Here is a 16,186-nt window from a genome sequence, read left to right on the forward strand (position 1 = left end):
GAGCAAGGTTATGGTTAGGGTCAAATGTCACAAACTCAAAGGTCATAGGCCACGTTCAGGGCCAGGGGACAGCGAGGGTTAAGAGAGCCGCAATTGCTGTCAAGAGCTGTGATCAGGGGTTATCAACAAAGCTCATGGTTAGAATCAAATGTCACAGTCAAGTTGCATGTTCATGGGTCACAGAGTCAGGAGTCACATTCAGGGTCACAAATTACAGACCAGGTCAAGGACTGCAGTCTGGGTCAGAGGTCAGTCTGGGTCAGAGGTCAGTCTGGGTCAGAGGTCTGTGGTCTGGTCAGAAGTTACAGTCAGGTTAGGGGAGTTACGGTCCAGAGGTCCAGGTGAGGAGTTTTTGGGTCAGGTCAGGGTTTTGGACCAGGTCAAGAGTCACAATCATGATGCACGTCCCAGGTCACAGCTAGGAACCTAGTCTCACCAGTGCATCTGCCACGGTGCAGGTGGTGGCCAGCAGGGCAGGCCCTGCACTGGAAGGATCCAGGTGAGTTCACACACTCCTGCCCAGGACACGCCAGATGGTTCTCACACTCATCCACATCTGAGGATCAGAGGAAAGGAAGGCTTTGAAGTAACAGACCATCACCCCCTCACCCATCCACACTCCTCCCTCCCTCCCCGGCCTCACCCTCGCACTCGGAGCCGGCAGCGTTCGGTTGGAAGCCTGTGGGGCAGACACACTGGAAGCTGCCTTCTGTGTTCTCACACCGGCCATAGGCGCAGGGCGAGGGGATACGGGCACACTCATCCACATCTGGGCCAAAGGGGACCAGTCAGGCTGAGGAACGGGCCTAGAGCCTTCCTTATTGCCATCCTCACCCATTCCAACATTCCAGTTTTGAGCCAGCCTCCTGGGCTTTGCCAGGCTGTCCTCTACTCCCAGGAGAACAAAATCATTCCTTGTTTGCCCATTTCACTGTCTCTCCAGCTGCTAGAATGGCTAAGACTTTACATCCCTCATGTTGCCTTCCCTCTCCTCTGGGTCCCCACAAACAAAGGGAGAAGGAATGGGAGTGCTCGCATTTTGGAGAAAGGGGAGAAGACTGGAGTGAGTGCCTCTGGCCTTGGTCACTGTGCCCGATACTAGGCCTCTCTGCAACCCCCTTGCCCCCCACCATTCCCAATAATGTCTCTCCAGTACCCACAGAAAGTCGCGGTGCCGCAGGGTTGGACCCAGCACCCTCACCTTGGCAGGGGGCCCCCGGTCCTCTGGAGCGGAAGCCAGCAGGGCAGGCACAGTGAAAGGAGCCAGCCGTGTTGTCACAGCGGCCTGGCCCGCAGGGTGGTGGCTCCTGGGTACACTCATCCACATCCTCTTCACACGCCGAGCCCCGGAAACCAGCCGGGCAAACACAGCGGAAAGAGCCCGGCAGGTTCTCGCAGACCCCGCGGCCACATAGGCCTGGGCTCTGGGTGCACTCATCCACATCTGCGGGGGCAAGAGGAACCTGGCTCCTTTATCACTCCCCCCTCCCATGCTCCACTTTGACTTTCCACCCTCCATCCTTCCGCCTCCGTGCATGTCCCTGGCATTTTTACTCTCTCCATCCGCCACCAATCTCTGGTTGGCTCCTAGAACTTTCTAGTCCCTATGAGTCCGGCTCCTTCTCTGTCCTCTTTAACTTGGCCCCATTCCCAGTTACTGGCATCTCCATCCCTCCTCACTCTGCTCCTCCATCCTCCATGAGTCAGCCTTTCTGTTCCTCATCACTTGGCATCTCCATAGTCACTCTATAGTCAAGAGACCCCACACGTCTGGTTTTCAGAATCTGATCTCTGTCTCCCATCAGTCAGCCTTCCTTTTACCCCATTGCTTAGTCTCTCTTCACTCCTCATCCCTGCCCCTCTGCTCTTCTCCAGTGTCCCCTCCCAGGCCCTCACCCTGGCAGCTGGCTCCGTGCGGTGCAGCCTGGTACCCAGCGGGGCACACGCACAGGAAGCTGCCTGGCGTGTTTTCGCAGCGCCCGCGGTCACACGGCGGCGGCACGCGGTGGCACTCGTCCACGTCTGTGGGCAGAACCCGGCGGCTGTGGGACTGTGGCAGACAGTCCCGGGAGAGACCAGGCGGGGCGGGAGTAGGGGGGCAGGGCAGGGGCGGGGCTAAATGGGGCGGGGCCACACTGGGACTGAATCTCTGGGCGGGGCTCGAAGCGGGTAGGCTTAAAGCGAAGAGGGACATCGCCCGGAAGGAGGCGGAGATGAAGACCGTGAGAGGAAGGCACTCTGGAGGACAGGGCAAGGGCGGGAAGGGAGGATACGACGACCCAGCAAAGAAAAGAAAAGCAAGGAACGGGGCTAAAGAAGGAAGGGGCAGTTTGGGACGGGGATCTGATATGGCAGGTATGGAATCAGGGATCCTGGTCATTTTGTAAAACAGAGGAGGGCCTGGGAGGTAGCCTGCGACCAGGAAGAGGAGGGGGCAATGGAGAGGCGGAGCCAGGACGTGGTCTGGGGGAAGGCAACTGGAAAGCCGGACCTCCGGAAAAAGAACGGCCAGCCTGGGGACAGGGTGGGGGTGGGGTGGGGGGTGGGGGGGTGGAGCCATGGGAAAGCTGGGGCTGGGGCTCCGGCCAGAGAAAGACGGAGCAGCAGTAGGGTTGGACCTGTGTGGGGAAGGGAAAGAAGGCCGGAGGGGCTCTGGAACCAGAGTGGCAAGACCCAGGCCGTGAGTGGCCTGGAGCCTGACCGGGCAGATTTCTCACCCAGGCACTCCGAAGCCCTCGGGCCGGCTCGGAATCCCGGGCCGCACACGCAGCGGAAGCTGCCTGGTATGTTCTCGCAGCGCCCAGGAGTACAAGGCTGGGGCACACGGCGACATTCATCCACATCTGGAGGACACGGAGGGGACTGGTCACAAAATGACTAGGCAGATCTCCCGACCCCAGCTCCACTCACGCCCTCTGCCCAGCTCACCGATGCAGCGGGTACCCTGGGGACTAAGCCGGAAACCAGAGTCGCAGGCACAGGTGTAGCCACTGGGCCGGGGTATGCAGCGTCCCGGGCCACAGATCTGGGGGTTGCGCTGACACACACCCAAGGAAGGACCTGGGGGACCCAATCAGCGGGGTTTCCCCAACTCTGAACTTTTTGTCCTTTGCATCCTAATACACTCCCCTCAGGTCCTCCGCCTAGTACACCTTCATCGATGTCCCTCCCCTCCCCAAGCCCAGTGAGGGTTCTCATCATATCTATCTGAATCTGCTCACAATAACACTATATATATGCTCCATACTCCGGAGACGTCTCATGGAAACCTCATGACAATCCCATTTTAACAGAATGAGAAACTGAGTCTCAGAGAATTTAAATAGCTTGCTCAATTAACAGAGAATTTGAGCCCAATTCCAACTGATCTAACTACCACCCAACCCTATTCCACATTCTATTCCCACCATATTCCACTTTCTATTCCATATTCCTGTTTGATATTTCCTGGAATCTTTACCTTGGACCCTCTACCTCCAGACCTCACCTGTGCTACCCCCATCAACACCCTCAATCCTCTACTGCACCTGATTCAGGAATCTCAGGACCAGTCCAAGCAGGGATGCTGGGTGGGGGAAGGTCAGGGCCAGGCCGAGGCTCCGGATGTGGCTCCGGACGACGGGTGGGCAGAAAGCCTGGTAAGGAAAGAGTACCAAGATCTGAATTTGAGTGTCCCTGCTCCTCTCCTCAATTCTCTATGGAGCTGGAGCAGCCCCTCTAGAGGCCAGCTCACCTGTGGGTGGCCGAGGGGTGGCTGGTGGAGCACGTGGCTGGCTGAGAGACACTCGAGGTGGCTCTTGACTTAGGGGTCTGGTGTTGTATCGGAGGTCAGAGGCTGAGTAGTGGTAGCCAGGGCCAGCGGGGCAGATCTCCCGAAAACCCTCTGGGAATAAGACAGGGAGAGGGGCAGCAAGAAGGTGAAATGCGAGGCGAGTCGGGGGGGAGATCTAGAGGCGGGTCAGGGCTTGGCCTGAGAATATGTGAGGGGTTTCACTTGGATGCTGGGGTAGTGTGGTGCCCAGGACGTCTTAGAGACTAAAAGTGGGGCCACGAGTTTTTCCCCATTTGTCATGATGGCAGGGACTGGGGTTGAGGGCAGGGGCTAATTTGAGTTGGGGGGCAGGAACAGCGCGGTGGTGGGGCTTAGACTAGGCATTGTGCCAGGGAGGGGTGTGTCTGGGGTGGGGCCTAAAGGATTAGCCTAACCTGAAGGCGGAGTCTTAGGAGCTGGTACCTTAACCAAAACTCTGGGACAGGGATGCCTGTTTCAGGGGCTGTAGGTGACACACGGGAGACACAACCTAACTTCAGGGTGGTGCGTCTCAGAAGTGGGTGTGGTTAAGGATGAAGGTGAAGCCCAGGGTGGAGTCTGAGGCTAGCGGGTCTCAGAGGCTTGGGGGCGTGGTCAAGGCTAGAACCCCATCTGGGTTAGAGGGCTGTGAGCCTCAGAGGCAGAGGGAGGGGTTTAGACTGAGCCTCAGTGCGTCGCAGTTAGGGAGGAATAGGTACGCAGGAGGCGCTCACCTGAGCCAAAAGGTGGGCAGAGCTGGCAGCCTCGGCCCCAAGCCTTGCCCACCCGGCTACAGCAACAGATCTGTTTGGTGATGTTGCGCAGAATGGGCAAGGAGCAGCCTCCATCGCGAAGCACGCGGAAGCAGGGGCCCTTCGCCTCTGAGATCACGTGTTGGGCTGGGGGACAGGGAGGACATTCTTCAGGGCGGGGTGGTTGTGCAGCGGGCCTGAGGGATCTGGGAGGTAGGAGAATGGTCCCAGAGAGGGTTTGATAGGTGTGAGCAGTATTGGGGGGTAGGTATGAGGGAATTAAGGGTTCTGGGATGCTCTGGGATGACGTTTGGGGTCAGGGTGGGCTTGAGACCCAGCAGCCTCGGTCCCCTCCCAGAGGCTCACAGATGCAGCTGCTGCGGGATGAGTCGAGCAGGAAGCCATCAGGGCACACACATGTGTACCCGCCGCGTGTGTTGGCACACTCCCCATGCTGGCAGCGCCCACCTGTTGCGCACTCATCCACATCTATGAGGGTTGGGAAAGTCACCGTAGAATCAGGGATTCCATCCCTTGCCAGCCCACCCCTAGAGCTAATCCCCTGCCTCCCCTACTCCTCCTCACCTACACAGGATCCATTAACCCTCTCAAAGCCAGTCGGACACGGTCCATCTGGGCTACCTGCTCGGTTGGAGTTCCCTGTGGAGAGAGGAGAGGGGTGGGCCAGGAACGGATGAGTGGAGAGAGAAGTGGGAGAGGACAAAGGTGGGATGGGAGGGTGGCTTGAATGCAAGGTCAGCCCTTCACTGGCCTAAGTGAAGGTAATTTTGAAGCCTCCAGAAGTGCATGGATATGACCAAGGCCACAAAGACAGGTTGAGAGCTCAGAGTGTCCAAAATCAGAAAATAGGATGGGTGGTTCCAGAGTCATGTAGATAGATCTAAACTAGAAAGAATCCGTCTAACAGGGTAGGCCTAGCTAGAAACGGGTTTATCTATGAGGAGAGGAAGAGGAAAGGCGAGGTTCTCGTCCCTCCCCGGCTTCCAGGATCTCAGGGACGATCTGGGGCTTACCCAGGTGCTCCGAGCACGGCTGACAGTCGTGAACGCCCCAGGCCAAGCCGTCCCCTCCGCAGCAAACATCCTGCGTCCTGAGCCCGGGTAGCGGCGATGCACACTGTGGGGAAGTGTTGGGTGAGCGCGCCCGTGCGCGGTGGTACGCTCCGGACCCCTCCCCACGGGCCTACTCTCACTTCGCTTTCGCGCAGCTCCCGAAAGCAGTAACCGAAGCCCGAGGCGTCTGAGTAGCCGTCCTCGCGTGGCGCGCTCTGTGCCAACACCGTATAGGGCGCTGCCGCCTCTGCCCGTGCTGCCGCCTCAGCCCTGGCCACAGCCTCGGGGTCTGCCTCCTCCCAAGGCCCGGACACACGCTCCACCTGGTGCACTATCACCGATGCCTCCTGTGGGTGCTCCACGTGCACGCTCACCATAGACGCCACGCCTGACGGGAGGCAGGATGGGCAAAGGGATGTCTACAAGGGTTCTTATGGGCTGGTACTAGAAATGAGAGGAAGGGCGAGTTGGGGAAGAGTACTCGAAAAAGCCAAGCTTGAGGTCTGAGGAGCAGTGAGATGGTTGACAGATTGGAAGGGACTTCGGCCATACTCTTCTCACCGTGTTCGTCGTCGCGGTGGTTGGCCAGCGGCATAGTGTACACGGAGCGGGTAAGACCTGGCATGGCTGGGACCGGGGGCCTGGCACCAGAAGAGTGCAACTGGCAGAACTTGCCAGCGAAGTCCGGGGGACAGAGGCAACGGTCAGGCTTCATGCACACACCGCCGTTGTGACAGATCAAGGGACATAGGACTGAAGGGAAAACGAGGACACGCAAGGTCAGCACCATGCCTGGCAAGCACCCTTCCGGCCAACCCATCCAAACTAGGCCAGTCCCCAGCTCTGTAAGTAGGGCCTCAAGGTAGCACTCATTTGACATAGCTGTCTTGTAGCCCCGCCCAATTCGGGTCATTTGCATCGGCAGTGGTTCAGCCTTCTATGATACAGCCCCGCCCCCTAAATGGGCTCTTCATTCACTTCCTGTCACCTGCTTACTTCTGGAGTCCCGCGGATTCCACTTTCTTCCTGAGTACGCGGCGTTTCAGCCTCGCCCAGACAATGCTGTCCCCGCCCATTGGCTCGGCCCCCTCCATTCTGGCTCTTCCCTTAGCTTTTAGCCTTGCCGATGAATTCACCCCCCTTCCAAATCTGTGTTGTGCCGGTTCACACTCACTCTGAGCCAGTCCACCACGTCCCAGCTCCGCCCACTGGCCATGCGCCCCTTTCTAGGTCACCCCACAACGCCTTCTACCCGCCGGATTCCTAACTCCTAACCAAAGCGTCTAACCTGTCGCCTTTAACCCCGCCCATCCCTTTCCTCACTCTTGTTGGCTTTCCGTCACTCACGCCCCTCCCACTCTACCTTGTAGCTAGCTGAGACTATTCGCCCCGCCCACCACATCAATCTCCGCCCACTTCCCCTGAGACTGGCTCCAGAGTTCTTGCCCTCCCTTCCCGCCTCCGGTAGCTCCCGGGCGGGGCAACTAGCGGGAACGAGCCTCCTCTCCCCTCTGCGCGCCCTCCCTGGGCCCCAGGCCACCTCTGGGCGGGGCACTGCCAGCTGTGCGGCGGGGTAAACAAAGAGAGGGGTGCGGCGGGGGCAGGGCGGTGGCTCGACATTCCGGACCCTTGGGGAGCCCCGGGACCGCTGAGCCAAAGGAGGCCGGACGTGTCTTTCGAGGGCACCCCCTCCCTTTCTCTCCCGGGGCTGCAGAAAACAGCTGGAGACAGCTGTGCAGAGGGGAGGGAGGGGGCAGACGGCGGGGGCTGTCCTGGGACGCGTGTGTGGGATTCTGAGACACAACTGTAAGAAAGAAAGCACAGAAGAAAGCCACCTCAATTTACAAGGGTCAGGGGACAGGAGTCCTGGGAGACCAGCTAAAGGGCAGTACTCTGGGGTTCAAAGAGAGCTCAAGGTTTCTAGCACAGAGTGGGAGGCTAGCTCAGAGGAAACCAAGAGTCTTTCAAGTCCTTTTGGAGAGTTACCTAGAAAACAGGACTCTAGTGTTTTCCCGGGGGGGAGGGGGTGACCCATTTGAGAGTGGTGAGAACAGAGTTTAAATGGAGAAGTGGAATTCCTGGAAGTTTCCAGCACATAAGATCCTTAACTAGCTGGGCCCCCGAGACACTGTAGAAACCCCCTTTCCTCCCATCTGAGAGATTAGGGGCCCCAAAATTTTTGATTAATGGCTGCCTTTGGTGGGGGGATTAGCACAATTTGTAGTGTCCTCTTGGGAGAATCCACTGATGTGATCGAGAACAACTCTGGGGTTCTCTGAAGATGGGTGGGATCTACAGGTCCTGGGAGGAGGTCAGCTGGAAAAGCAGTACTTAGAGAGACAGGAATCTCTGTGAGACCAGGAAGCATCCCTTGGAAATATGAGAAAACTCAGCCTTGTGTGAGATAAGAATTCAGTGGAGTTATTGGTGTTTAAGGCTTGTAGTCTAGGGTTTCTCCTGGAAGTGGGGAGAGATAGCCATGGGATAATCCTAGAGTTCTCCAAGGAGGGGCATAGTTCGGGGTGGGGGATTATCTCAAAAGACTGAGAGCCAACTCCACTGGAGGAGTCCCTCTCTGGAGTCTGTTGACAAGAGTGGAGAGGGAGCTTGGAGGTGTAGGGGCAGAAACTCTGAGCTCCCAGCTTAGGTGAAACAGACCAGGACTCCAGGTACTCTAATGGGAGTCCTGGAATAGCAGGGTCTGAGAGGCTTAACTAGGAAGCAAGATTCAAAAACGGGAAGGGTCTCTGACTGGGGCGCTGGGAAACTGACCAGGTCTAGGGGCATTTCCCAGCTTCAGAAGGCATTTCTTGCCTTCTCTTGGCCTAAGTGTTTGCTCCCAGCCCAGCGCCCTGAGGGTGCCCACACCAGGGCTTGCCACTAGATAGATGGGCAAGGCCAACTCCTTGTCCCACCCCCCTGGAGGAACAGGGAGCTGAGGACATGGGGTCCCTCCGAGGTCAGTCCTCCTTCACATGCCCCTCCTTGTGCCTCCAGGGGCTTGGCACCCGCCTGGGCACGGCGCCTGGCACGGGCGCGTTGGGGCGGGGCCGGGAGGGAGTGAAGGAAGGAGGGAGGAAGGGGAGGAGAGAGGGAGTGGCAGCAGGCGGGGGCTCAAGAGGGAGATGAGCTCACGCCGGCCCGGGTTGGGCTGGCTGGGGGCCAGGCTGGGCGAGTTCTTGGCGCCAGGGGCCCCCACTCCCCACTCCGGAGGGCCTGAGGGGTGGGGGGCAGGGAGAACCCGACCCCCGAAGAGCCCGCTCATCCCCGCACTCTAGGACAACAGGTGGCGTGCCCTCTCCACCTCACCTGAACCCGGGAGGGCTCCCCATGTTTTGGGGTGTCGCAGCGCGCTCTCCTTCGGTTCCCTCCGCCCCCAGGGGGCGCCCCTTCCCCAGGCCTCCTATCTGGATTTCTGTCGCACGTGGGGCTCCTGCAACTCAGGTCGTGCAGAGAGACACCCCCTCCCCCTTTCTCTGAACCCTGGAACTCTTAGCTCTCCTTATCCCTAGCCCTCACATGCAATCGCAGGTTGGACTCTTCTAATCCCTACCACCCAAAGACACTGAAACTGAGGCATCGCTCCACACTGCCCTGAAATTCTCCCTCTGTCCCTGGGGACCCATTACGCAGAGACTCAGAATTTAGGCCCCCTTCCCAGAAGTTCCCAGGCCCCTCAATTCTGAGATTCCCATTTTGACTGAAAGGCATGAAAGCCGGCCCCTCACGTGGGACACCACAAGTCCCTGAAAACTTGCAAAATCGGGACCCTCAGAACCCACTCCCCAAACCAGGAATTAGGAGCACCCTTCTTTACCCCAGAAACTCCCCAGCACTACTGCACTTGGAATCTGGGCTCCTTCTCCCAGGGGGATTGTCTCCCTCATCTCCGGGGGCCCTCCTCCCTCTGGGTACCCCTCCCTCGGGAGCATCATCCCGCACTCACAGGCGCGGAAGCCGGGTCCCCCCGGGGCCGCCCCGCCGGGCGCTCCGCTGTCCACGCTGGTGGCGTTGCGGGGCGCGCATGTCGGGGTACAGCGGGAGCCAGTGGGCCCATGGATGCAGCGCAGGCCACACACGGCCGGGGTGAAGCGCACGCGGAGACGCTCTCGAGGCCGGCCCAGCCCGGGCTGCGGCGCGAGCTGCGCCAACAGCACCAATAGCGACACCCAGAGCAGCCGCGCGCCGCCCGCCATGGCTGCAGCGCTGCGCTCCGCCGCGCCGCCGCCCCAGCCCGCCCGAGGGGCCCGGCCGCGCCCGCCCGCCCGCGGGGGAGGGCGGCCGCGCCCCCGCTCAGGCCCCCCCCTCCCCACCACTCCCTCCCCGGCGGCCGCGCGGGGGCGCGTGGGGCTGGGCGCCTAGCCAGAGGCGCGAAGGCTGGGCGCTAGACTCGCAGGGGAAGGGGGGGCGCCCCCTCTGCCCCCACTCGCGCTCCAACAAGTGGATGGGGCCTGCAAGGGGTAAAGGGAACAGGTGGGGGCGGGAGGGTTTCCCCCCAGACAGAGCTAAATCCATTAAGAGGAAATTCATAAAGTGTAGTGGAGGCCGCATTTGGGGAGATGACTAAAGGCTGATCTGCCTAGGCTCAGAGAAAGGGTTTCATCTAGATAAGGAGCTATTATCGTACATCTGAGCAGCCAGGTGACACATGTGGGGAGAGGAGAAGGGTCGTTACACATGGGCACATGAAGGAAATAGGGGGGCTGGATCCTGGAGAGGAGCCTATCAGGGACACACTTGAAAATGCAGCCACACCCGCCCACTACTCCCCACACCTGGCGGGAGACCTCAGATGGATAAAGGGAAAGGATGGATTAAGGTTGTGGGCGAGGGTCCTCACATCTGGATCTGGGAACCATCTGGAAGACTTTAAGAAGGAGGGGACTCGTGGGCTGAAGGCCGCAGACGGAAGGGGACTTTTGAGGTTGATTCAGTATGAGTGTGTTCTAGTCTGGAGGTCGGGAGCTGGAGTAGGACAGTAGGGGCAGGGAAGGGTCAGGCAAGCAGTGAGCGGGGAAAGCGTTCAGCCCCCAGCCGGCCGGCAATTTTGGGCACTAGGTGCCAGAGCAGGCGCCAACCGGCACAATCGCTTTTGTTGTCTGGGCTGGTTCAGCCTCGTTCTCTGCTGGGCCAGCACCCCCCTCTTCGGCGGCGGGAGCCCGGACGCCTGGCTTCCCGGCCCCACCCCAACGGGTCAGCGCCTCTGGCCTGCGTCTAGTTCTGTCCCTGGCTCACCTCACACAGCTGGATGCCCAGATCCCTAGAGGTGGCCGCTTCCTGGGGGTTTGGGGTGGGCTAAGCTACAGTGAGGGGCGGGTAGGCAGCGACTGGACCGTGGGAACCAGACGGCTTTATCAGGCCAGGAACCCCCCACCTCCCAGGCGGAGGAAAGGCGGATGTTCTTACCCCGGGCCTGGCCGGCAGGGGCGCGATGTGGGGGCCTCCTTTTCAGTAGTGCCCGGCCCCCAGGCCCTCTGGGCCGCCGTCGCCTCAGCAGAGCACGGGCCTCCTGTAGTCTGGGTGGGAGGGGCCAAAAAACGACTGTCACCTCAGTTAAGTTGACATTTCCCACCCCTTAGGAAAGGGTCCCCCATGCCATGAGGTCTTCCAGTAGCGGCTTCTCACAGCCACTAACCACCCCCCAATCCCTTATGTGAACAGGCTTTGAGTGGCCTTTAGACACTTGCCGGAAAAAAAACAAAGCCTTGGAAGAAACAGAAGAGCAAGAGAGGAGAGAAGAGGAGAAGAAGGGAAGGAGAGGAGAGGACAGGAGAGGAGAAGCAGGGAGGAGGCAAAACTATGAGAGAAACAGAAAGACATGGGACATGAAGACAGAAACAGAGATAGAGACCCACAGACTGAGCCAGACAGGGAAAAGGAATAGAAACATTGGTACAGGCAAAAAGAGAGAGAGAGAAAGAGAGAGAGAATGGTGGCAAAGCTAGGTGACCCTCAGGGAGGATCTGGTAGGGGAGGGATCACACACTTACGTCAGCGGCTGCCAGTTGAGGGACACCTGTCTCTTCGTCAGGCTGGGGCTGGGGCTTGGCACTGGAGGTGCTGGGGTCAGGCACCGCTGGGGACCTGTACACTTTTCAGGTGGGCAGCTTCGGACCCTGCAGGAGGCTTCAGAGACAGCCAGGGGCTAAGTGGGGAAGGAGGGGACTGAGTCTCTTTCTCATCCAGTGCATTCAGCTTTCCAGTTGGGATGGAAGCTGGGGTAGGGAGCCCCCAGCCCTTCTTCTCCTACCCCCTTTCACCCCCGACCTCTACTCGACCTGGAAAAACCCACCTCGTATGCATCGGCTCCTCCTAGGTGTCTGGCCTAGGCAGCAGCGACAGGCAGCAACGCTATATAAATAGGGGGCGGAAGTCACTCAGGCCCCTAGAACCCCAGAACTCCCCAAAGGAGGGCAAGACAAAGCTTAAAGAATCTCCAAACAGGTATGTGACTATCTTGAGGCACATCTCTGCATACCTCAGTTTCCCCATCTGCACAATGGGAGGAGACAAATTGGCTTAGATTTTCCAGGAGTAAAGGCCACAAAAAACTTACTATTATGAGTCTTATGAAGTAGGTTGGTGGTAAGGTTTTATTGGAAAAGATATTTTAATCTGTATATATATATATATATATATATATATATATATATATATTTTTTTTTAATATTCAAAGAAGGTTTCTAAGTGCATTTCCAAGCCCCCACTGTCTGGGGTGTAGAACTCCGCCCCCCCGCTCCGCCCTGTCCGAGACTCAGCAGCCATCCTGCTCATGGTCGACAGGTGGCGCCACGTCCACAGACCTCAATGGCTGGGCACAGCGGCATTCCCTTTGACTGTAGGTCCCACAGGGTGCTGAGGTGGAAGGGGATACTGAAGTCCAGGAATGCGAATCCCGAGGCCTGAGTTCTAGCCCGTTCCTGCCCTTCCACGCTGTATGTCCTGGGGCCAGCGACTCCTGGTCGTTGGGCCTCAGTTTCCTGCCTGACCAGGAGGAAGGGCTCTTTCCTGGAGACATCCCCGCGCCCAGAGGGTCTCGGCGGCCGAGCCTTCAGCTCCAGCGCAAGTGCGTCGCAACCCAGGGGCCCCCCAGACAAATCCATTATCCCCAGGTTGGGGGGGGATGCGAAAGATGAGGTGCGCTCTCAGACCCCGAGAGAAGAGCAGTGGAGGATGCTAAGGCAGGGTCATCCAATGCGTGACCCATCTCAGACCAGTGGGCCCCAGTGGGAGAGGAAACCTCCCTGGGGAAAGTTTCCGAGACCCCCGATCCTGTCGTTATCCCTCCCGCTTTTGCTCTGGGTTAACCCCTTCCCGGCCCCGCCCCCGGCGCGGCTCGGGTTACTAAATGCATTCGCAGAGACCGAGGCGGGAGCTGAGCCCGGGGCCTTTGTAACGGAGCGCAGGGCCGCGGGGAGGGGGGTGGGGGTGCTAGGCAGACTGTTTTCTTCGATCTCGTCACCCGTGGGTGTGGAGGAGGGATAGAGCCCCCAAATCTGTAGGACATTCTGCATTTTCGCCACGAAATCACTGGTAACTCATTCAATCGTAGATTCCTCTAACTCTAAAAAACTAGAGCGTCCCCAAATCTCATAAAACCTGAGGAACCCTCCCCCCTGTCCCCGATTACCCCCGTCTCTATGCCTCCTAATTTATTAGAAAAAAAATACCTTTTTAATTAACCCAGCACCCCTAGAAATCAAGGACATCTCAACTCTTACGTAAAGGTCCTTCCAGAACCTTTCAATACCTTTCTTGAGCACTCAAGAAACTTGGGGAACTCCATCCTAGCGCTAGGGCCCCACCCATCTCTATCATTCTAGAACTTAAAGCCCCACCTATCAGCTGGGTATCTTTTCCCACTAAACCCCCGAATTCTCTGGAGTCTTATTCATCTCCACCGTACTGGGATGGGGTGAGGGGGGGTCTCCTTTCCTTTCAAAGTCTCAGTATTTCTCTGATTTTAACCCCTACAAAATAGTGACCCCCTAAAAGATCCAAGAGCCCTGGCTATTTCATTCTCCCACCGAAGAAGTGGGTTCGTATTTCCCTAAATTCCGAAAGTCCTGGTCCTCCCGGACCATCAGACTTATTAAGTGGAAGGTGCACCAGGAGGAAGGGGCTGCAGCGGGGCTTACCCGGCCGGGCGGCCCAGATCCCCCGCGACCTCGATGGCCTGGCTGGGGCTGGGGCTGGGACTGGGGCCGGTGGCGGAGGCGGCGGCTGCGAGGAGCAGCAGTAGCAGCATCAGGAGGGGGCGGCGGCCGCTGGGGCCAGGCTGCCGCATCGTGTCTGGCGCGGAGTCCGGCTCCGGACAGGAGGTCTGTCCAGCGGGTCCAGCTCTGCCCGGCCCAGCCCCGCCCCCTCCCCCCGCCCCCGCCGGAGGCCGACTCACTTTCTCCACTGTCCAAGCCGGGACTGCGAACTTCCCGCCAATCAGAGCCCTGCGCTGCCTGCGCTCCCCATGTGGCCAATCGGGCGGCGTCAGGGGCGGGGCTAGATGGACAGGTGCGGGGCGGGGGACCCTTGGGAGCCTGGAGTTCTCCAGGCAGTGGAAGGAAACCTGGAATCAGGTTCTGATCCCGTGAACCCTCTTGTGAAGCAGAGGCCCTAAGTGAGGGGAGGCTTACAACCTGGAAGAATGTGCAGGGTGGGGTAGGGTCCCCTGTGCTAGATTCCGGCTGGCAAGCCTCATCCCTTGCTCACAGTTCTGGGAAATTTCTGTCAGAATTTAGGTCTCTGGCTGGTGGACCTTCCCCCCCCCGCCCATGGTGCCCATTCCCACTGGAGGGACTAAAGATTCTGAGGACGGGATGGGCATGGTGATGCACGCCTATAATTCCAGCACTCGAGAGGCTGAGGCAGGAGGAGCTCTAATTCCAGGCCAACCTGGGCTACATAGTGAGATCCTGACACCCTGCAACCCCCCCCCCAAAAAAGAACAACAACAAAAAAAGATTATGAGGCATACAATGCTAAATCCTGCTCCAGGTCCAGGTCCCGCCCCTCCGAAGGTCCCAGGCCCACATTAGGCCTTCCCAAAGGATTTGGACCCAAGGCTCTGTCCTACATCGTTCCAGGATCACCATCCGCAAAAGCTTGTTCCTCTTAAATTCTGCCCTTTGGTGGACCCAGGCTCCGCCCGTGACCCACGGACGGGTTCCCAGCCTCCTTCTGCTCCACTCTCCGCTACCATCCCTAGAAGATACCAGACCTCCTTCCTTGCTTGAACCTTTAGTCTCAAAAAAGCACCCTCCCGTCCCCCGAATAATAGACTTTCTCCTTAGAAAGTTCATGTCTCCTTTCCTAAGGACCGCCGTGGTCAACAGCCCTAGGCTACAGGGGATCTAAAACCCCATTCACACCCCTTTAGTTGGTTCTAGGCTCTAAGCCCAGCTCCAAAATCAGATGATCTCAAGACAATTCCTTCCCTTCCTTATAAATTCAACTTAAAGCCCTTTTCTCAGACTCACAAGCCCCGCCTTTCTTCTCCAAAGGCACCGCCTCCAGGGCTTCAGACCCCGCCCCTTAGTCATCTCCTTTTCTGAGCAGAAACCCATAGGCCTTCCCAGACAGAACTGGAATACAGTTCCACACGTAGGATCCCACACCACACCCCTTCCATGTTTGCTCTGCTTCTGGGTTCCCGGCCCATCTCTCTGCAGTTTGGTGCTTGAAGTTTTCCTTTCTATAGCGTAAGCCCCGCCCCCAAAGGCACAGAGGTTCTGTCCACACAGGCTACGAGGGCCACAGGCCCTCAATGCAGGGTCCACTCAGACCAAATTCCTGCTTTTCTGATGGAAGGTGTACAAGATGGACCCTTTTTCCCTCCCTTGCAGTGAGATACACGGATGACTCACACAGCCACACTCACACCGTTAGTGCCACCTACAGCAATCCACACCTCCGTCCCACACTGACACCTAGAAATCTGGGACCACCCCACCATCCAGGGACACACAGCCCCCTGGAGCAGTAACAATGACACTCATATCTCATTCACAGCCATTCGTGGGCTGACCCAGTGCAATGATGGAGTGCCTGGTTCTGTCCACTAAATATGCTCTGGCCTCTGCCTTTATAAGGCTTCAAAAATCCCTGTTCACATGGCCTTGCAGGACACTGTGTCCCTCACCCGTTTCCCCTCTCCCCACATCCTACCCTGTGGCTGGAGCATTTGCTGGGGGCGCTGGCGAAATTTCTCCCTTCTGCCTGGGATCCAGGGCATCTTCAATGCTCGTTGCTAGGCAACAGCCTTGGGCTCACCACTGCAACTTCCGGGGATGGTATCGGCTTCCCTTCCCCCCAGAATTTGGAGTCCTTTCTCATCTCCTGGGATCTATTTATCCCTAGATCCTGATCTGATCCCAACTCTTCAGAAACCCTCGGAGTTCTAGACCCCTGGCACTCCCCATCATTCTCCCCTCCACAGTCTTATCCTTAGTATTATTTTAAGAAAGAAAGAAAGAAAGGAAGGAAGGAAAGGTAGAAAAGGAAGGAAAGGAAGGAAGGAAGAAAGAAAGAAAGAAAGAAACACCAGCCGGGCGCTGGTGGCTCATGCCTGTAATCCT

General features: G+C 58.1%; 1 protein-coding gene across 4 annotated transcripts in view; it reads right to left on the minus strand.

Moving 5' to 3' along the window:
* Ltbp4 (latent transforming growth factor beta binding protein 4) overlaps window positions 1-15,826 on the minus strand; it is a 30,335-nt gene extending 14,509 nt beyond the window's left edge. Inside the window, exons 1-18 of one of the 4 annotated variants that reach the window (XM_020166957.2) lie at window positions 13,754-13,923; window positions 11,908-11,966; window positions 11,606-11,741; window positions 11,022-11,131; window positions 6,177-6,368; window positions 5,756-6,003; window positions 5,577-5,679; window positions 5,128-5,202; window positions 4,909-5,031; window positions 4,525-4,689; window positions 3,734-3,883; window positions 3,528-3,635; window positions 2,929-3,060; window positions 2,718-2,843; window positions 1,897-2,022; window positions 1,202-1,444; window positions 644-769; window positions 437-556 (exon numbers count right to left, since the gene is read on the minus strand). In XM_020166957.2, the coding sequence (XP_020022546.2) occupies window positions 437-556; window positions 644-769; window positions 1,202-1,444; window positions 1,897-2,022; window positions 2,718-2,843; window positions 2,929-3,060; window positions 3,528-3,635; window positions 3,734-3,883; window positions 4,525-4,689; window positions 4,909-5,031; window positions 5,128-5,202; window positions 5,577-5,679; window positions 5,756-6,003; window positions 6,177-6,368; window positions 11,022-11,131; window positions 11,606-11,741; window positions 11,908-11,966; window positions 13,754-13,902 (2,491 nt within the window). In that variant the 5' untranslated portion in view covers window positions 13,903-13,923. Of the gene's footprint in view, window positions 1-436; window positions 557-643; window positions 770-1,201; window positions 1,445-1,896; window positions 2,023-2,717; window positions 2,844-2,928; window positions 3,061-3,527; window positions 3,636-3,733; window positions 3,884-4,524; window positions 4,690-4,908; window positions 5,032-5,127; window positions 5,203-5,576; window positions 5,680-5,755; window positions 6,004-6,176; window positions 6,369-6,611; window positions 6,876-9,561; window positions 9,848-11,021; window positions 11,132-11,605; window positions 11,742-11,907; window positions 11,967-13,753; window positions 13,924-15,776 lie in introns of those variants that run through there. The other 3 variants (XM_074057092.1, XM_020166956.2, XM_074057093.1) reach the window with 3 other exon arrangements.
* Between the last annotated feature and the right edge of the window lie 360 nt (window positions 15,827-16,186).

Source organism: Castor canadensis, chromosome 16 (assembly GCF_047511655.1).
Source record: "Castor canadensis chromosome 16, mCasCan1.hap1v2, whole genome shotgun sequence".
In the NCBI taxonomy this organism is placed as follows: Eukaryota; Metazoa; Chordata; class Mammalia; order Rodentia; family Castoridae; genus Castor; species Castor canadensis.